Here is a 21,900-nt window from a genome sequence, read left to right as displayed (position 1 = left end):
TGCATTGTGATACTAAACCCTCACTGTGCATTTATTTCTGCTCTCTCAGTGGTATTTGTAGTCAGGGTAGCATCTGGAGATATCTTGGGATAAGGAAGGAACCTGTGGGAGATGCTCTCTGGAGCATGGCGGACATCCTCATAGAGTATGCCACCCAAGAGCAAGTCAATAAAGGGCAGCTCTAGATGACAGATTTTCTGTTTCATAAGACTACGGCACGCCCCTCACTTAGTCATGGTATTGGTGTCTCTTGGCTCCTCACCAAGTCCAGGAGAAGGTTTGGTAATGTGAGCAGGCATGTGATTTTGTGAGAAGATGGCGGGGGGCAGCACCATGGGAATAGCAGACAAAGGAAGAAAATCTGTAAATGCTGGGAGAAAAAAATCTAAAAGGTATATTTTCTGCTGGCTGGGGGATTTGCAGATGCTAGAGCACTCTGTGTAAGGAGGAAAATGAGTGGAATGTATTGATTCTCAAATGTACCCTAAACTAAACCCTGAAATGAAGTCTAAGGATCAAATAATTAGAGACTTAACTTCATGACCCTTTTGTCACAGCTAAAATGAACTTTGGGAAGAAGCTCAAGCCCTTTGGATCTTATGCTCTCCTGGATGTTTTCTTTACCCTCTCAGGACACTGTGGTGGCTCTCCACGCTTTGTCCAAGTATGGAGCACTTACTTATTCCAGAAGTCAGAAGGCTCCTTCGGTGACCATCCAATCATCAGGGACATTTTCCCACAAGTTCCAAGTGGAGGACAGTAATCGCCTGTTACTGCAGCAGGTCCCACTACCAGACATTCCCGGGGACTATAAAATTGACATGACAGGGGAAGGATGTGTGTATGCCCAGGTGAGACCCTGAGGAAGGGCTGGGTATGCAGCTGCGAGCCTCCTTCCCCAGGACGGAAGGTCTCGCTTTGCCTACTTGCACACATGATGCTCAGACTGGGGGAAACGGATCCAAGGGTGCAGTGCAATGGAGGTAAAGTATTTCTGTTCACTACTCACCAGACAACGCTGAGATACAATGTGCACCTGGAGAAGCAGCAGTCTGCGTTTGCTCTGCACATGCAGACAGTACCTCTAACTTGTGATAACCCCCAAGGTCAAAACAGCTTCCAGATCCTGCTAGAGATCAGGTATGAGTGTCTGTCTGGCTCTGGTTGACTACAGCGCCGTCTTCCTAGAACACTTTACAGAGTGGGTTCAGAGGTGTCTGAAAGGATTCTGCTTTCTCTTTTGAAAAAAAGAAAGATGCTTGACTTCAGCAGAGTGAACAATGATGAATTGTAGAATTCTAATTTCTAATTAGTCTGCTGCCAGCGTATCTTTCTCTGCCACTATCATAATAAAATGATATGATATTCTTTTCCATGAGACCTTAACATGGCCTATTCTTCTTCACCAATAAAGAAATCCTTTCTGGTCTTTTAATTTTTCCTATTAGTTGTTGGTGGTGGTGGTGGTGAGGGTAGTGGTAGTGGTGGTTTTTCGAGACATGGTTTCTCTGGGTAAAAGCCCTGGCTGACCTGTACTCACTTTGTAGACCAGTCTGGCCTGGAACGCAGATATCTGCCTGCCTCTGCCTCCCGAGTGCTGGGATTAAAGGCATTGTGCCACCACTGTCCGGAAAAAATTTCCATTTTTTCTAGAAAGATTTCTTTTTTAAAAAGATATTCAGTTCTTCTGACCGTCATCAAAAAGCTTCCTTTAAGATACAGCCAGAAACAGGATCTAACTGCAAAAATCGAAGGGATGTTGGATGGAAAGAAGACATCGCAGTGTGACCTGTCCTCTTGTTTACCTCAGTGTGCTGTGTGTGATGGGGGTTGAGGGTGCACGTATGCCTGTGTGCGTGTGACAGAGGACAGTGTTACCATCAGTCCTCAGGCTCCATACATACTCGGTTTTGAGATTAGGTCTCTTACTGGCCCAGAGCTCGGCAAGCAGATGGTGCTGGCTGGGCAGCAAGCCCTGGGGATCCACCTGTTTTTAATGCACTGTCCAGGTAACACTGTTGCAGGGGCCCTTTTCAGGGCCATTTATACTGATGGGAAGGGACATCTATTTTAAGATATGGAAAAGTCCCACAGGCTCTATGAGGAATTGCTGCTGGATCTCAAAGGAGGCAAACTCAAGTTATTAACATTTCTCTTGCCATGCACTTCTTTGGTCTGTAGTTACACAGGGAGCCGCCCAGCCTCCAACATGGTGATTGTTGATGTGAAGATGGTGTCTGGTTTTATTCCACTGAAACCAACAGTGAAGAAGGTAAATAGACCTGTTTGGATTTTCTGTGTCGTCAAGCCAGGAGCTTACAGACATCATAGTAATAATGACAACCTGTGTCAAAGTGATGCTGGCACTAATGTAGTTATTGGTTGTGATCGCAGCCAGCACAAGAAATGTAAGAAAGGAGTCCCAGCTCACCAGTTTATAAAGTGTCACAGTGAACCTGGTCAATAATGATTCAGGGGAAATACTAAATGTCAAATCCTGGAGATGTGGGTTTAGATGTGTTAAGGGCTATGGAAATTAACAACAAGCTAGGATGAACAGCAGAGTACAGGGAGAGATGCATGCACAGAGAATATGAGGTTAGTACCATCGAATGCAGGGCAATTTTGACCTTCAAATAAAATGCAAAAATAACTATTACTAAGTCAGATCACATTCAGTCAGGCCAATAGTAGAGTGGCATTTACAGTTTTCAAGCATATTTTCATTCTTATTGGAAAAGGTTTTTTCCCCAATTCATTCAAATGGATTTGGTGACATCTCCTTCTCATCACCTTCAATCCCACAGTTCTTTTGCCTCTTTCACCCCTGAGGCCTTTGCTTTTTCAGTAACATGGATGTTTTCTCTCATTTTCAGCTTGAGAGATCAGGGCAGGTGAGCAGAACAGAAGTGAGCAACAACAATGTCTTGTTATACGTGGATCAGGTAAGATGCCTTCCTGCCTTCCTAGACATGCCTAGGCGGCCAGTCTTTCTTGGTGAGTCTATGTGGGAAGCACATAGCAGGAGCAAAGTGATTCTAAAGGAAGTCTTTGGAGAGACACCTTCCCTCTGTTTACACTGGATGTCATTTTTCTTTGGCTCAGCAGTTAAGAGCACTCCCTGATCTTGCAGAAGGCCAGAGTTCAGTTCTCAGAACCTATGCCAACTCACAGAGCCTGTAACCCTAGATCCAATGGGTCAGATGCCCTCCTCTGGCCTCCTCCAGTATAGACTCCCATGAGTCTCTACTTCAGTTCCTCAGGTCCCTACTCTAAAAGCCATATCTCCATCCACATATGTGGGCACTTATGGACACAGTGACTCTGAGGTTACCTGCTATTAGCCTATGCATAACTGTCTTTCAAATACCAAGGGCTGAATCACGCTGAAGACAACTAGTGGCCACCTCTGTGAGTCTGGATCATTGTTCTCTTTCCCAGGTGACCAATCAGACACTGGCCTTCTCCTTCATCGTTCAACAAGACATCCCAGTAAGGAACCTGCAGCCTGCCATTGTGAAAGTCTATGACTACTATGAGACAGGTGAGCAAGTGATTATGAAGGGCCCTAAAGCAATGTGGTTTTTTTTGGGGGGAAAGGGGGTGACATTTTCTCTCTATGCAGCGCAGACTGGCCCCAGTCTCTCAATCCTCCTGACTCAGCACCTCAAATGTTGATATTACAGACACAGACCATCACACTCACAATTAAAAAACAATTTTTTCATGCAGTGACATATTATATAGGCCAGACTGGCCAAGTCAGCTCTCAATAAGAGAATATGAGTGTGAGAAACACTTATGAAATTTCAATTTATTCAGTTACTGATGAATTATTACTCCTTCCTCTTTGTCCAAACAAGGACCAAACATGTCCAAATAACCCAAGGGACCAAGCATTTTACAAAGAAGGATTTATAGATTGAAAGACACATGGGTGGTCTTATGAATATAGCGATGTAAAGATGAAGAATTATACAAATAATTGTAGTAGGAATAAAAAGAGGAGAGAGAATTGAGGCATAAATAGTCATTAATGACCAAAGAAAGAGAGCAAAGCCAGAGCCAGAGAATTAAATGCTGAGGAGGGGGAGGGGACGCGGGAGTTCTGTTAAGTGAAAGGGTATGTGCCAAGTGTTTCAGACTAGAAGAACTCAAGATACGTTGAAGGGCCAAGTGGTGGTGGTACATGCCTCTAATCCCAGCATTCAGGAGGCAGAGGCAGGCAGGTGCATCTCTGAGTTCAAGACCAGCATGGTTTACAAAGCAAGTCCCAGGACAGCCAGGACTACAGACAGAGAAACCATGTCTTGAAAAACAAAAATTCAATTTATATGTACATGTATGTATAGATACGTGTGTCTCTCTCTCTGTGTGTGTGTGTGTGTGTGTGTGTGTGTGTGTGTGTGTGTGTGAATCAGAAGTATACAAAGGGATCAGAAAGGCTACAACTCTACAAGGATAGCTACTAGTCCTCTACTCAAACACTGTAGGATGATCACACTTTGATTTTTTCCCCCAGGGTAAATGATTTTGGTGTTATTACATGTTTGTTTATTTATTCCATTGGGAGGCAGGCATACCAGGGTGCCTGTGGAGGTCAGAGGGCAATTTGGGGAAATGGGTTCTCTCCTTCTGCCACATGGATCCTGCAGAGTGAACTCACTATGGTCATTAGGCACAACGCAAGCACGTTTCCCCACTGAACCATCTTGCTGGCCCAGGATAAAGGTGTCAACTGGTAATTTCAAGAGGGGAAAAATCCTTTGACTTGGTTTGTCTGATCTCTCTAGAGAGATGACTTTTCAGCCGTCATCCAGGTCCTAGTTGAGAAAAGTGGTCAGTCCTAACTCACCAACTGTCCTCCACAATATCGTCTCTCATAAATACTCTCATTCTCAAGTTTCTCTCTCTTGTTTTCCAGATGAAGTGGCTTTTGCTGAATACAGCGCCCCCTGCAGCACAGGTGAGCCCCTAGCACTCCAGGCCACAAGCCTATCTCTGACCTCCTTCCCTATAAAACTACCCAGAACTTTTGTTAGATGAGCTCAGACCCCTCTCACTGTGTGAAAATACAAAGACATATAGCTTTGGATCAAAGTCTGACCCTGGAAGACCCCCCTGCCTTCCTTACCAAAGTGTATTGTAGCTTACAGTAGAAAATCCGATGGATCTCATTCTTCCCCACACCAGTTAGCTTTCCACAGAAAACCCTGCTGTCCACACCCAGTTACATCCTATTCAACCTGTGTATTGTTTTCTTCTCTTCACATACACAGAGAAAGAAAATGCTTGAAGCTAGTATCTGTGGAGAAGGCATTGCTGGAATCCTCAAACCCAGGAACCTTCAAGATAATCATTTTTCTTTGTCTCGCCAATACAAATACTGAACAAACTTGGTAAATAAATACAAAGTTCAAGAGAATCTCTACCTTTGATTCTTTCTTCATTTGATCCAAATTTACTCCATGTTCATTCAGTACCTTGCACTATACCCCACATTTGCAATGAGTGAAAATGACATTCAAACAGAAGAACACTGTAATAATGTGAATACTTTACAACTGCTTTAATAATACAGACCTCAGAACATGAAGAGCAGCACAGTGGCAACCTTACCTCCATAAGGAAGACCATGATGGGTGTCTTAGTGAAACAAGGCTACAATGCAGGCAAGAAATGATGAATCGGGCCTGCATTCAGAGCATTTCTGGAGGAAGAGTCAGGAGAGCTGCAAATTCAAGAGCAACCTAGGCTACTCAGCAAGTTCCGGGTGAGCCTGGGCATCATAACAAGACCCTGTCTCAGAAAATAAGAAGACAGGGATTGTAGCTTCATGGTAAAACACTTGACCACTTTCAAATCTGTGGATTCAATTTCTAACACAGAGGCAAGGGTGGGGAAGGGAGAGATAACGCATCCAGGTAGAAACACGACTTACAGAGGAACAGAGAGAGAGAGGCCTTTAGTGCCAGGAAAATAGCTATCCTCGCTGACTGGAGTCCGTTGTGGTTTGAAGGCAGAATGTCCCCGACAGGCTCAGGTGTTTGAGCAATTGGTCGTCCCAAGCTGATGTTGATCTTTGGAATTTGGGTCCTCACAGGCAGTGGGGCTGAAGCTTGAGGATTCAAGCCCAGCCAAGTTCTTTCTGCTTCTTGAGGTTTGGAGTATGGGGAGTCAATTTCACAAGTTTTTGCATCCCTGGCCCTAAACATCCCTAGCCACTATGTTTTCCCCACCATGAACAGCTACAGCCCCCTTGACCTGGAAATGGCCAACTGATGGCCAGATGTCTGCACACATAAGCCTGTGCGGACATTTGAGGTTCAAACCCTAATAGTTAGCCTATTGTTCTGCAGCCTGTGACAAGGCAGCACCTCACAGGGGGAAGCCACTCCAGCATCCAAAAGAGAGAGAAAAGGCCAGAGTCTCATGTTTCCCTCAGTGACCTCTCTTTCTCCCATTGGTCAGCCCATTTTAAAGCTCCTCCCACTTCCCAGTAGCACCACAGGTTGAGTGCCCAGCCTTTAGCACAAAGGCCAAGGTGTAAAGGCCTCAGTGCCTAATGGGGCCTTTTCAGAAATGATGGAAATTTTAAGAACTAGCTGGTGTCCTCACAGGCCTAGTGGGACCTGGCTCATACTCACTGGCTTACTGGTGGTTTCTTTCATGACCCTGAGGGAAGAACTTTACTTAGCTTTGCTTTGCTCTGCTCTGCACTGTTGCCTCTGTGGTCCCACAGCACAGAGCCTAAAAGATCAGGGACAACCAATCAATCAAAATGAAGTGTTCCCTGGTGAGTTGATGGTGGCAGATGTCTGCTCCAGTAAATAAAAGGTTGTCCCAGCAATGTTTATTTATGCCACTGTGAGGCTGGGGCTATGAGTTGAGACTTATTTATCAAGGGTCTTATTTTATCATAGTTGTCTAGAATGGCAACAAATGGAGAATGGAACTGTGGTGGGAAAGTTAGGAAGGAGCTGTCTCGTGGAAACTTTGGAAGACTAGTTTCAAAAATATTCTACTTCCTTACAACATTTTTATTTAATCTTTTGGGAAAGCCAAAACTGTTTGAGCCAGTATAATAAGTTCTAGAACAAAATAGAAGTCTCCTAAGAGATTTTTTTTTAAGATTTAATTACTATGTGTACAGTGTTCTGTCTGCATGTGTGTGTGCCTGCCTGCCAGAAGAGGGCACCAGATCTCTGGTGGTCATGAGCCACCAAATGGTTGCTGGGAATTGAACTCAGGACCTCTGGAAGAGCAGCCAGTGCTCTTAGCCTCTGAGCCATCTCTGCCGCCCTCCTAAGAGAATTTAACAATGGGACTTTTCAGAAGATTAGGCCGGATTCTTATGCATTTTGTTGGTTTTTGTTTTGTTTTTGGACTCCATTTAGGTGAGAGATAGAATGGACCATCATCTTATTTTAAAATGTAATTAGGAATGGGAAAATATTCAAATTAGGTTAGGTTCAGATTAATGGCATTTTAAAGAATAAATACTTTTATCAGAGACATATGAACTATGCTGTGTGCATGTCTCATTTCCTCTGTGTTGTTTGTTATTTCCTGTGTGTTCCCTGTTCTAGTAGCAGGATCCTTCAGGTTCCCCCAAGTGCAGTAATAAAAGATTACCACACGGTGGCAGCAAACGTCAAAAATATAAGTACTGCTGTTTTATTAAGACAATGCAAAAAATAAGAAATTGAGCAACATGCTCCAGTGGGCGGGTGGCCTTAACGGTAACAGCAGACAGAGAGCTCTAGCTAGACTCAGTGGATTACAGAAAAAGAGGAAGAAGGGAAAGAGAGAGATGATGTTGGGAGGGGAACACAAGGTGGGCGGTATGACCAAAACACATTGTATACATATATGAAATTACCAAAGAATGAATAAATAAAATTGAGGAAAGGAAATAGCTGTGGAAAGCTTAAATGGTAAAACACAAAAATAAAATATTGAGCATAATATTCAGTTCTCTTTAACACACCAAAGCCACAGTCCCACCTTCCAAGGCAGATCCGTGTGGACAGAGGAACTAAATTCCATCCTGGAGCAGTGGTCCAGGCCGTGGCTTTGCTGGACAGGAGTCAGGCCCCAGAGATGCTGAAATGAAGAAACGGCCTTCTTCAAACTAGGTCCCTGGGCTTTTCCTGAAAGGACGCTAATTGTGTGAGTGACAGTTCCACACCCCGATCTAATAATTTCCCAGGAGTCCCCATCTCTGAATAGCACCATATTGAAATCAGGATTTCCAAATTTTGTAGGTTCATAACCATTGAGTCCATGTCATCATCATCAAAAGCCAAGTCAAAGTGACAAAGTGAATAGTGACCCCTGCAGACCCACTGAATTGGCTAATGACCACAGCCCCAAATAAAACAAGCAAACCTACTGACCTCTCAGTTGATCTTTAGAAACAGAAAACGTGCAGGTCAAATATAGGAAACTCTGGACTGAATTATAAAACTGTCAAAGGCAATTCAGGGGTTTGAGTTGCTTGAAGAAACACCCTGACACCAAACATATGCAGCCAATGGGACTGTGGGGACTTAATGGGGTAAAGCAGTGATTAGATCCTTAGGGAACAACTGGACACAGACTTTAACATGACATTACATCCAGTAAACACAAAATATTGGTGTAGCCCTCCAATCAAAAGAGGTGGGGGTGGCGGGTGACAGGGATTACTTTAAAATATTAAACTCCAGTAAGGCAGAACGCCTAGAGAAACAAGAAATTTCTAACCATGTACATGAGTGATAAGATATATATATATATATATATTTCTAGACATAAATATGATTCTCTAAAACTATATTATCAGTGAAAATGGACGTAATGAAATGAGTCAAAGGCCAGGCAGTAGTCGCGCACGCCTTTAATCCCAGCACTCAAGAGGCAGAGGCAGGTGGATCCCTGTGAGTTCGAGGCCAGCCTGGTCTATAATGCAAGTCCAGTACAGCCAAGGCTACACAGAGAAACCCTGTCTTGAAAAAACAAAAGCAAAAACAAAAAAAAAAAGATCCACAGGAGATAGTTATTGCCAACCATGCTAATTAAGCTAATTAAAAACATATGAAAACTTGTATTAGCCAGTGACCAAGAGCAGACTCACGCCTCAAAGTCTCTTGGTGCCAAAGCTCAGGGAGACAGCATTTTTAAAGACAAAAACCACACTTACATCAGTGTTTGAGGGGATTAGAGCAGTATCTGTCTTTCTGCAGAGCTTAGTGGTATTTTCCAGACACCACATGACAATTACTTTTGACTTACACTTCCTCATCTCTATTTCAGTTTTATTTTTCAGCCTGCACAAACATTAGTAATTTTGGTTAATAGTTCTGGACCACGATCAGGATCACAGACAGTCTCAAAAGCATTGCCAAGGAGGTTGTGGCTACTGGGGTGAGAGTGGAAGGCTGAGGAGTGTACAAAGAGAAATGACAGAGAGTCAGGACAAGACGGTGTCACCTTAGCCTCTTCAAGACAATAGGAAACTGAAGCAGTAGTGATCTAAGAAGGGAGCTGAAGACGAATGGATGCACTTCTGAATCCTGTAGACCCTCTAGAAAAGCACTAATATAAATATCCCGCACACTGTTCCAGAAGCCAGAGAGGGAAGGGATGTTTCCTAACTCACGTGAATGAAAGGAAATGCCAGTATTGCCCTGACACCAAAACCAGATAAGGACAGGGACACGGACACACACCACATTTTTTTTGTTTTGTTTTTCGAGACAGGGTCTCTCTGTGTTAGCCTTGGCTATCCTGGACTCATGTTATACACCACGTTGGCCTTGAACTCACAGCAATCCACCAGCCTCTGCCTCTCGAGTGCTGGGATTAAAGGCGTGTGCCACCAGGCCAGGCACAATTTTTTAAAGACTTATTTATTTTATTTATTGCATATGAGTGTTTTATCTGCAGAAGAGGGTATCAGATCACATTATAGATGGTTTTGAGGCACCATGTGGTTGCTGGGAATTGAACTCATGACCTCTGGAAGAGCAGGCGGCGCTCTTAACCACTGAGCCATCTCCCCAGCCCCACAATTTTTTAAAAACACTAATAAAAAAAAACAACAACGTGCAATGAATATAGATACAAAGGTTCTCAAATATTCACAAATTTCATTTCACTTTAAAAAACATCATGCACTGAGATCAAGCTGTCTCTTGCTCTTGAATACAAGGAAAGCTTGACAAATTAGTAAGTGCACTGAAGCTCAACACTGTTGAGGTACATTGTGTGAAGGTGTTTCTGAATATTCAATGCTTATACTGGTGGAGAGCTACATACTAGCTGGATCTGAGTATTGTTATTTCTATCACGAGAGAGAGAGAAAGACAGACAGACAGAGAGACAGAGAGAGAAGACCAGGAGAAGAATAAAGGCCTGGGAGATTCCCCAGCTGACAGGGAAGGGAATGGCTGGAACAGAGTGGAGCAGAGAGAAAGGACTAGTCACACGGTGGAGCATAATGCCAGGATGAGATGGGTTAAGCTACATAGCCGGCTAGAGACTGGCCAGCTAAAAAGCCTAAGCCTTAAAATAGTAAAAAATAAAAATAAACAAAATAAAAAACCTCTGTGTCAGTATTTACTGCACTGGAGGTCCGAAAGTCCAACTATACACACTCATTTCAGTACACGTAAAAGCCTTTGATGAAATTAGGTGTCCTCCATCATAAGACGACCCGAAGAAACTAAGAGCAGAACGCACTTATGTGTAGTAAAAACTATACACAATAAACTCATAGGCACCATTCTGTTGAATAGAGAAAAACAAAACATTTTCCCTAACATAAAGAATGAGACAAACTATACATAGAAACCCTGTCTTGAAAAACAAAAACAAAAACAAACAAAACAGAATGAGACAAAGATGTCCGTTCTGGCCGTTCTTATTGAATATAACACTTGAACTCCACTGGGAAGAGTGGCACACACCTTTAATCCCAGCACTCAGGAGGTAGAACCACGTGGATCTCTGTACTTTTGTGGCCAGCTGGGTCTACATCATGAGCCTTTATCTCAAAAAGGAAAGAAAAGAAAAGAAAAGAGAGAAGGTACTTGAAATTTAAGTATGAGCAAATAAAAGGAATGCAAATGAGAAACAAAGAAGTCAATTTACCCTTTTTGCAGATGATAATGATCTTAAAAGACCCTAAAGTTTCCATCTGAAGACTCTTGAATCTCATAATGTCAGAAATGTAGTAGAATAAAAAAAAAATCAATGTACAAATATTACACTCACAATTACCTTGAATAATAAAAAAAAAATCTATGTATGAACATAACCAAAAACATCTAGGGCCTCTGTGAAGAAAGTCATAAAGCTCTAAAGGAAGAAGCTGAAGAAAACACTGGAAGATAAATGAACTCCCACATCCACATCCACATCCACATCCACATCCACATCCACATCCACATCCACATCCACATCCACATCCAGCAAAATACTGCGAAAACGGCCATATTATTAAAAATGATTTTCAGATCTACTTTCTTCCACTTATCCTCTTCACAGAAATGGGAAAAGAGTAAAACATTATAAAGAAACACACATGCACACACAGGCAGAGAGAGGAAGGGTCGGGGGGGACACTCAAGAGCAAGAGAAAAAGCCAAAGAAATCCTGAGGGGAAAGAGCAATGCTAGAGGTGTCACAGTAGCTGACTTCAAAACGCACTACTGAGCCATAGAAATAAAGCCACACAGCTGCAACCACCAGGTTGTCTAGAAAGGTGCCAAAAGCATACACTAAAATATCTGTATTAACAAGTGGTACTGAAAAAAAATGAGATAGCCACAACTAGAAGACTGAAAATAGAACCATGCCCCTCACCCTATTAAAAAATCAACTCATAATAAATCAAGGTCCTTAATGTAAGACTTTAACTTGTAAACATCTAGGAGAAAACATTGCAAAATACATAACCATCTTAAGAGGACTCTAATGTCTCAGGAAATAATATCAGAAATTGACAAACAGGATTCCATGAAGTGAAAAAAGCTCCTGAACAGCAAAGGAAACAACTACTACCTAGCAGGGTGAAGAAACAGACTAAGAAACAAGAGAAAATCTTTTCCAGTTATTCACCTGAAAGAGAATTTATATTCAAGGGAAAAAACCAGACTATCTATGTATGTATGTAATATAGAAAGAAAATATACAGACCTGAAAAAATATAAAACCTATGACTCTGTGGCAGGAAGCCTTAGCCCCAGTTCTCAGGAGGCTGAGAAAGGATAACACAGCTTGGGGTTATCCTGGGCTACATAGCAAGTTCATGGTCTGCTTAAGCTACAATAGCATGCCTGGTTTTTGTTTTTGTTTTGTTTTTTTAAGAAAGAAAAAAAAAGAGCTAAAAAAATCAATACTGAATTACTAATCAACCCATTAATAAACTCTCAAATTAACAGAACACATTTCAGATGATGTAGGAAAAAAAATGTTCACCATCTTTACCCACCAAGGAAATAGAAATCAAAAGTTAACATGGGATGTTAACTCTCCCTGGCTGAATGGCTACTGTGGGGGAAAAAAAGCAATAGATGCAGATGAAGATGCAGAGGGAAAAAGTGACTCTATGCATCTTGGTGAGAATGTAATTAGTCTGGTCACTACAACAATCCATATGGGAAACAGATTATTGTACCACCTGGACACATCACTTGTCATAGGGTTTCTGTTACTGTGGTGAAACACCATGAGCAGAAACAGGTTGGGGAGGAAAGTGTTTAATTGGCTTACATTTCTATATTGTTGTTCATCACCAAAGGAAGTCAGGACAGGAACACAAGCAGGGTAGGAACCTGGTGATAGGAACTAATACAGAGGCCATGGAGGTGAGCTGCTTACTGGCTGGCTCCACATGGCTTGTCTCAGCCTGCTTCCTTATAGAACCCAGGACCACCAGCCAAGGCGTGGCACCACCCACAATGGGCCGGGCCCTTCCCCATCAATCACTAATTAAGAAAATGTCCTACATCCAATCTTACCGAGGCATTTTCTCAATTAAGATTCCCTCCTCTCAGATGACTCTAGCATCTGCCAAGGTGACATAAAACTAGTGAGCTCATCATTTCTTTAAGCAAAAGGAATCAAAGTCAACTTACTAGGGAATTCTATCATCATATAAGCAAAACAAGCCATCCTTGCAAGGACAACCATCACATGTTTTTCTCTCCTATGTGGGATTAAGGAGAATAGGGGGGGCATGAAAGAAAAGGGGAGCCATTAGGATGTGGAAAGAGAAAGAAAGGAAAAGGAAGTGGCTGTGAGAGAGGATAACAGAGGGTAAATATGATAAGAGATTATACGCACGTAAGGAAATATCTGAATAAAACACTAGTGAAAACCACAAATGGTGCTAATCATTTAAACAAGAAATAGCAAGTCAGTGTGGAAAATTAGGTCTACAATATGATTCTAGAACACAAGAGGAAAACCTTAGCAAAGAAGAAGCAAGGGAATTCTGGTAAGGAAATGTAAGGAACAGTTCTATTGCAACTCGAACGATGTTGTGAGGCAATAGTTTAAGCCGTGCAATAGGCATCTGAGGAACACTCAGTGGGGCAAAATAGGGAGGGACAAACAATTCTACATGCAGGGACCTTGATATATGACATAGGTAAGATATTGAATTAGTTCTTTGAAGAGTGCATTAATTCATCCGTGTTATATGGTCAGTTATACAGCCTGGAAATAGTCAAGTTACGGCCTATATCATATTTTGCACCATAATAAATTCCAAAGGTTTTAAGTATTTAAAATATAAAGCAGTAAGAAATAAAAATTCACTATGGGAAAAAAATTTTTAAGTATCTTAAGTGTGAAAGGAATGGTTTGGATTATAAAAACTCAGAACTCACAAAAGAAATGATGAAGTTGGTATGTAAAAATCAAAATGTCTTACAGCAGAGTAAAAATTCAGTTACATGCTAATTGGGATAAGAACAAACCAGGATAAGATATTTTGAGCTAGCATCAGTTTCAAATGACTTACTTAGGTAGACAGACAGATAACTAGAGAGAGAGAGAGAGAGAGAGAGATGCTTAGGCATGTGTAGTGGCAGAAGGGTCATCACAAGTTAAGGGCCAGACTGTGCTACATAATAAAGTCCTATGTACCTTGATTTTATCAATTTTCTGAAAACAGGTCTCACTGTGTCCTGGAGTGGCCTTTGGTACAGGAGTTCAAGTAACCCTTTAAGCCTCAACTGAGAGAACAGGCTTAGACCATCTTGAATGGTTAGCCATTAGGGGAAGTATCACTCACCCAATGTGGTGGTGTTTTGTATTTGAGGGAAAGGCTCTAAACTGTTAATTCACAGGAAAAAAAATACAAATAGCTCTTCAGTACATGAAAAGATGCTATCATTCTTAACAAAACAGATACAAACTAAAACCACGTGAGAAACCTTTTTTACTTCTTTAGCAAAGATTGAACATTTGATTAAAAACTGTGCTGTCTTGGTCTACAAGACCAGCCCAATCAACAATCACTGGAGAAAGGGGAAGGGGACGTGGGGAATCTCTGAGCTACAGCAGGAGAAGGGGTACCACTGTCTATTTATGTGTAAACAAACCGTTGGTTCCACCAGGCTCCAGCAGATAGCTCCAAACTCATTCTCATATAGATGGCCCTGGTTATTCTCTGCAGGTCACAAAGCAAAACTGACAAAAGGAATGTACCGAACACTGAGGAGAGAGAGGTGGAATTGGGGTCTTTGGGGAGAGGCAAGATTTGTCTACAAACAAACTTAATTAATAAAAATCTTAAATATAAATAAGTAAATAAAACTGCTGGAGGGCTGGAGAAGTGACTCAAACCACTAAAAGCTGGGACAGCTCTGGCAGAGACATAAGTTCAGTTCCAAGCATCCACATCAGGCAGCTCACAACTGCCTGTAACTCCAGCTCAGGGGATCTGATGCCCTTTTCTGCCTTCTGCAGGCACTACACACACACACAAACACATACACACACACACACACACACACACACACACACACACACACACACACACACGAGAGAGAGAGAGAGAGAGAGAGAGAGAGAGAGAGAGAGAGAGAGAGAGAGAGAGGAGTGGGGAGGGAGAGGGAGAAGGGGAGGGAGGGAGGGAGGGAGGGAGGGAGAGGGAGATACAGAGGGAGAGAGATTAAAAATAAAATAATAAGGGCTGGAGAAATGGTTCAGTGATTAAGAGCACTGTGTGCTCTTCCAAAGGTCCTGAGTTCAATGCTCGGCAACCATGTGGTGGTTCACAACCATCTTTAGTGAGATCTGGTTCCCTCTTCCAGCATGTAGGAGTATATGCAGGCAGAATGCTGTAGACTTAATAAATAAATAAATCTTTAAAAATAATAATAATAAAATATTTTTAAACTGTGTGTTAAAAGGTGGACAGAGCCTGACGTGATGGCTCATGCCTTTAATCCCAGCACTGGGAGACAGAAGTAAGCAGACCACTGTGAGTTCGAGTCCAGGATAGTCAAGGCTCCACAGAGAAACCTTGTCTCAGGGGAAACAGAAGTGGACAGAAAAACGAATTCTCATTTATTGATTCTATGAGCTTAGTTTTCAGATAGAGCATCTTAGCACTAAAAAAAAATACAAAAACTACATCTTGGCAAATTGAGTCATAACAAACCTCTTTGTAAAGGCAAATGAGAAAAGGGTCTAAGCCTATACTGAGAGATAAACAGATTTATGCATATGTAAAATAAACCTTAATCCAGCCACATAAAAGAACTAAACAGGGGGCCAGGCACAGTGACACCAAATTATAATCTCAATTACATGAGTGACCGAGGTAGAAGACCATCTTGAGTCCATGAGACCAGCCTGGGGAAACATAGCTAGACACCATAGCAAAGTGATGGAACAAAGTGAAATAAGGCCATCTTGATAATCATGAGCAACAACAACAAATACTTTGATGAGCTTTCAAAGCACTAGGCAGTGCACAGCTCCAGATGGTTTTACAGAAGCTAACCATTTTGCTTAGCAACGAACAATAGATTTGGGGGGGGAGGCGGTTGTTTGTTTGTTAAGGATTGTGGTTTTGTCGTTTGGTTTGAAGCTTTGGTTTTATTTTGCAGTGTGAGTATTGAACCCTTGACCTCACACACTACCACTGAACTATATTGCCAAACCCTCCCCCAAAGACTTCCTGCCTGAACCCAGTGTGGTGCTGACAACACTATATCCTAGCTGCTCTCAAAGAAGGGACAGGGCATTTTCTAAAGAAAAGTCAAGTTATAAAGAATCCCACATATAAATAACAAAAACTAAATAGCCGTGTGCCATGTAGTGATAAGGGACATGTTATAAAGGCGCCATCATTGGCTGGCTTGGATTTCACCCATGCACAAACGTTACAAGGTATACTTACGCAAATGCCCATGCTGCAGGTCAGCCACTCTCTGTGGCCTCTCCAGTTGTGATTGTTAAGACATTGTGTTAATTGTACAAGTTAGTGGGATTCAGTATGATGCTTCCGTTGATCATACCCACCCGTGCTGTTTCTACCCTGTCTCTGCCCCTCTGCACGGCCTTCTTTTCGGCCTCTTAGACTTCCTCTTCTATTTCCAGCCCGTCATGGGTTGTTGTTCTTTATCTTCCACATATGAGAAGAAACACATCACACTTGTGTTTCTGCATCTGGCTTCTTGTACTTTCCATCATGACCTTCAGTTTTATCCATTTTCCTGCAAGTCACAGGATTTCATTCCTCTTCGTGGCATAACAGCATTTTGTGTGTCTCTGTGTGTGTGTCTGTGTGTATGTGTCTGTGTGTATGTGTTTGTGTGTGTGTGTGTGTGTGTGTGTGTGTGTGTGTGTGTGCACTGTATTTTCTTTCTTTATGTGTGATGGCATTTAGGCAGATTTCTTATTTTGGCTATTAACAGCGGCACAATACGGGTTGGAGAGATGGCTCAGCAATTAAGAGCACTTGTTCCTTTTGCAAAGGACTGGAGTTCAATGAATTTTCCACCTCCAGTCATAATGTACTCTGTCCTTTCTTATCCACATTTGACTACTTAGATATTATCTCTTTCCTTCCTGTCACCAGCTATTTCTCGAGTTGTTCCCACTTCCTTACCCGCCTTCATCTGCCAGCTCACTGAAACTGCACCATCTGTCAGCATCACACCAATAAAGAGCAACAAACAATGGCTTCTCTATTGTCAAATTCCTCCCGTTCTCTTTCCTTACTCTACTTTACAGCTCATTAAAATTCCATACTAACGGTTTCTCCCTGTGTGATGATCACCCCTTCCTTGACTTCCTACACTTGATTTTAATACTCTCCCCATGGGCCAGAACAAAAGTTTTCCTCGCTCCTCTTCACTTCTTTCTCCATCTCAGTGCTAACATGGAAACAAAGACTTCATCATCATCAAAGCTTGGCTCTCAGAGAGATGCCGGCCGGCACAGGATGTGTGTATTAGTCAGGGTTCTCTAGAGTCCACAGAGAGGGAATTTATTGGAATGACTTTCAGGCTGCAGTCCAACTAACCCAACAATGGTTCACTGCGAGTGAGAAGTCCAAGAATCTAGTAGCTGCTCAGCCCCACTAGGCTGGGTATCCCAGCTGGTCTTCTGTTATGTATTGGAACTCAAAGAAGTAGGCTCCAACGCCAGTGAAAGAATGGATGTTCTAACAAGGCGAAAGCAAGCAAGCAGAGAAAAAAAAAAACTTCCTTCTTCCATGTCCCTGTATAAACTCCTAGCAGAAACTCTGGGGCAGATTAAAGGTGTGTCATTCTGCCTCAAATTCATATCAGAGGGGTCTCTACCCACCTCAAGATTCAGACCAGAGGTATACCTTCCTACCTCAAAGATCCATACTAGCATTGGATTCACCCACTTCAAACCAAGCAGAAAATTTCTCACAGGTTTGCCTTCCATTTCTGAATCATAGTTTATTCCAGATGAAGTCAAGTTGACAACCAAGAACAGCCATCCCAAAGTGTTTGTCCATGTTCTGATGCTAAAGACCTGAAGCATCTCCTTCTTGTGAAAACTCACAACTGCCCTTCAAGAGCAAAGGCAGGAGTGAAAAGCAGATGAGCATGGGGAGTCTGTGGCTTACACCACCTCTGCCTTGGGAGGGTATAAGTAGGCATGTTGATTCACAGTGCTGGCAAGTTTACGTTGGTAGAATCCTTGGAAGAATCTAACCAAACTTCAAGTTCATATTCTCTGATATATTCATATGAAAAATAATATATATATGATATTTATCTAATACCTACAGAAAGGAGTATAGGGGCTAGAACAGCTAAGATGTTTTCTTAAGAAGGTGATAGAGTGGCACTCAGAGGAAGGATAGCAGGCTACCAAGAAGAGACTTGATACCCTATGAGCATATACAGGGGGAGGAGGTCCCCCTCAGTCACAGACATAGGGGAGGGGAGTAAGGGGAAAGTGGGAGGGAGGGAGGAATGGGAGGATACAAGGGATGGGATAACTATTGAGATGTAAATGAATAAATCAATAAAATATATTTTAAAAAAAAGAAAGTGATAGAGGACCTGATTTGAAGATTGCTAAAACTATTATAAGTAAGATATTGAAAGAACAATCAATCATAAATAATTGAGACAAAAGAGAAATACAGAAGCCAGATATGGTGGTACATGCTTTTAATCCCAGCACTCAGGAGGCAGGGGCAAGTGGCTCTCTCCAAGTTCAAGGACAGTCTAGTCTACAAAGTGAGTCCAGGACAGCCAGGATTGCAAAAAACAAAAAAAGCAAACAAAGTCTCAAAAGACAAGAGAGAGAGAGAGATTGACATAACATTTTGGGGGGAGAGGGCAAAAGCACTAAGGGAAGTCACCAAAAAAAAAAAAAAAAAAGAATCATTATGTCAACAAATAGTGCTGAGAGCCAAGGAGATGGCAGTTGATAAAATGTCAAACGTACAAGCACGAGAGCCTGAGTTCATCCCTAGAACCCACAGAAAAAGCCAGCACAGTAAGTAGTGTGAGCCTATAACCCCAGCAATGGAGGGAGGGGAAATCCCTGAATCTCATTGGCCAGGATGCATGCCTGGGCAAATTGTTTAACCTCACATTCAAGGAGAGACCCTATTTTGAAAAGAAAGCTGAAGAACAATGGAGAAAAGGAACAAGGTATCTAACCCTGGCCTACGCCCCACATGCACACACGCACATACCTATCATCTTAGTTACTTTTATATTGCTGTGATAAAACACCAGGACCAAGGCAACTTATGCAAGAAAGCATTTACCAGGCGAGGCACAGCACAACTTTAATCCCAGCACTTGGGAGGCAAAGATAGTTGCATCTCTGTAAGTTTGAGGACAGCCTGGTGTACATAGAGAGTTCCAGAACAGCCAAGGCTGCACAGAGAGACCCTGCGTCAAATTTTAATTTATTTTCTTATAAAAAAAAAAAAGAAAGTATTTAACTTGGGGCTTATAGGTTCAGAGCGTTAGAGTCCATGACCACAATGGTGGAGAGAACGGCAGCAGGCAAGCCTGGTGATGGAGCAGCAGTTGAGATATCATATCTTAAGTCACAACCATGACACAGAAAGAGCTAACTGGGAGTGACACGAGCTTTTGAAATCTCAAAGTCCATCCCCAGTGACATACATCCTCCAAAAAGGCCATACCTCCTAATCCTTCCCAAAAAGTTCCTCAAACTAGAAACCAACCATTCATATATATGAGCCTTTGGGGACTATTTTCATTGAAACCGTCACACCTACACTAACAAATAGATGTACACACAGGAAATTTCATGCCAAGTAAAATGGTGCTGAAATAATCCTGCATTTATAAGAAAAAAATAACTTCAATATATTCTTAAAGAATTATTATATGTATTACTATACACTGAAGCTAAAAACAGATCACAGACTTAAATACAAAACCTAAAACTGTTTTTGAAAAGTTGAAAGAAGCCAAGTGGTGATGGTGCATGCCTTTAATCCCAGCATTTGGGAATCAGAGACAGGCAGAAATCTGTGAGTTTGAGGCCACCCTGGTCTAAAGAGAGAGTTTCAGGGCAACCAGGGCGATGTGGAGAAACCATATATAGAAAAAAAAGTTAAAATAAAACATAAAGATGATCTTTGTGATATCAGACCAGACAAATATTTTAGACACTATAGTAAAAGTACAAGCTACGATACAAAAGGCTGACTGTAGAAACAGAAGAAAATGTGTCTTTCCCAGAAACAAGCTTTTACACACAATGTTTCTCTGACTGAAATTCAGAAATTCCATAAATCATGCAAAAAAATCCATCTTGTAGAATATTCTTCCATAGACACTCTATGTATGTTGTCTGACTCAATTCTGATAGTATCTATCCAGAAGTAGTATTTACAGGTTGATGGCCCAACCCACTAGACAGTTTCTGGTGTCAGATGCCACCTGACAATTACAAGCAGTTTGTGACCTTAGCTCTCTGATTAGATGACTTTAAATCCAGGGTCCCAGGATTTGCCCTTAAATATGTTCCGGTTGTTGCATAGCAAATGAGCCTCAGTCAAACTGGTTTTTGGTTTTGCTGTTTGAGTTTAGCTTTTGTTCTTTAGCTTTGGGTGTGTGGTGTTTGGTTTGATTTTAATTCTTCTTCTGTTTTGTTTTTAGCGGTCCACAGAATAGAGCCTGTGTTGTATCACAGAGCTACCATCCCAGCACTCTTTTTGCTTTTTATATTGAGACAAAGTCTAAGGGGCATAGAACTCAGTCTGCAGCCCAAGATTCTTCTTCAGCTTTCAATGCTCCTGCCTCAGCATCTCAAGCAGCTGGGATTACAGGTCTGCAGCACCAGGCCTGAGGTTCAAGCTGGTTTTAAAGGGAGTAACTAGAAAGCCATCACACTTAAAGCCGTCACACCTGAAGTCATCACACTTAAAGCCTTCACACCTGAAGCCATCACACTTAAAGCCTTCACACTTGAAGCCATCACACTTAAAGCCATCGGAGTAATTGTTGCAAAATGAACAGCAGTTGCTCTAGGTGCTACAGTTAAACATTGGAGGAGGAGCAGAGAGGGTTAACACCTTTTGCTAGCACAGACAGGAAAACTGGCTGATGGAGTAAACAAGAAAACAGAATGGAAGAAATTGGCAAAAGATTCTAATACCAAAGAACCAGAGGAACCTCAGTCTGCAGATGAGGCAGCCTGAGGCTCTCCTCTAGCCTCTTGCCAGAGCCATGGGACACCAAGAGAAATACTAAGGGTGATTTAATGAAACCAGAGTTACAAAAGAAGGCTTGATAGACAAGCTAGGAAAAGTAGGAACTATTCCTTGAGTCTGCCCATGGAGACAGTTTATGAAGGAAAACTGCGTCCTGCCCAGGATGGCTTGAACCATCCATAGCCTGCTTCCTCAGAGGCCAACAGAGAAGAACAAATGATTATTCTCCTTCTGTTACCACCACTTTAACTTTGAGATCTGCCCTGTGTGGCCTCAAATTTGGGATGGGTGTTAGAGAGAGGAGCTAGCTGACCACATTATTATCAGGACTTTATCTTTCAGTATCTTAGCTTTGGCCCAGGGGTGGGGGTGAGGGGCCACGGGGAAACACAGCTACTTGTATTTGCTGTCACTAGTTTATCTTTAGATTTGTGGACAGTGTCTAGGCTGGCTTCTCTTTCCCCAAAGTGCTCTTTGGGTTCATGTTTAATTCATCAGTGACAAGCAGTTTGAGGATTGCTTGCTGAAGTGCCAGTGGTTATTTTTCCTCTGTCTGTGGACGAACCCAGGGCCTAGTGCATGTCCCTTGGAGAATCTGCCTCTTCCTCCAGTTACCTAACATTTTGCCAGTTCCAGCTCTCCAGTCGGAAATCTAAACAACAGCATAGATTGTAGGGCCATTTCCTAAGTAGAGAAAACTCAAG

The 21,900-nt window shown here is 42.2% G+C and overlaps 1 protein-coding gene across 2 annotated transcripts in view; it reads left to right on the top strand.

Annotated features, from left to right (window-relative positions):
• LOC311588229 (murinoglobulin-2-like) overlaps positions 1–5,861 on the top strand; it is a 49,660-nt gene extending 43,799 nt beyond the window's left edge. For both annotated transcript variants that reach the window (XM_084765710.1, XM_084765709.1), the window contains exons 30-36: positions 633–851; positions 1,013–1,140; positions 2,182–2,272; positions 2,877–2,945; positions 3,442–3,544; positions 4,925–4,966; positions 5,280–5,861. In XM_084765710.1, coding sequence (XP_084621836.1) covers positions 633–851; positions 1,013–1,140; positions 2,182–2,272; positions 2,877–2,945; positions 3,442–3,544; positions 4,925–4,966; positions 5,280–5,296 — 669 coding nt within the window. In that variant the 3' untranslated portion in view covers positions 5,297–5,861. The remainder of the gene's footprint in view (positions 1–632; positions 852–1,012; positions 1,141–2,181; positions 2,273–2,876; positions 2,946–3,441; positions 3,545–4,924; positions 4,967–5,279) is intronic.
• Positions 5,862–21,900: the final 16,039 nt, after the last annotated feature.

Source organism: Acomys minous (assembly GCF_964271855.1).
Source record: "Acomys minous genome assembly, chromosome: 17".
In the NCBI taxonomy this organism is placed as follows: Eukaryota; Metazoa; Chordata; class Mammalia; order Rodentia; family Muridae; genus Acomys; species Acomys minous.
This window is presented reverse-complemented; position numbering and strand designations above follow the sequence as displayed.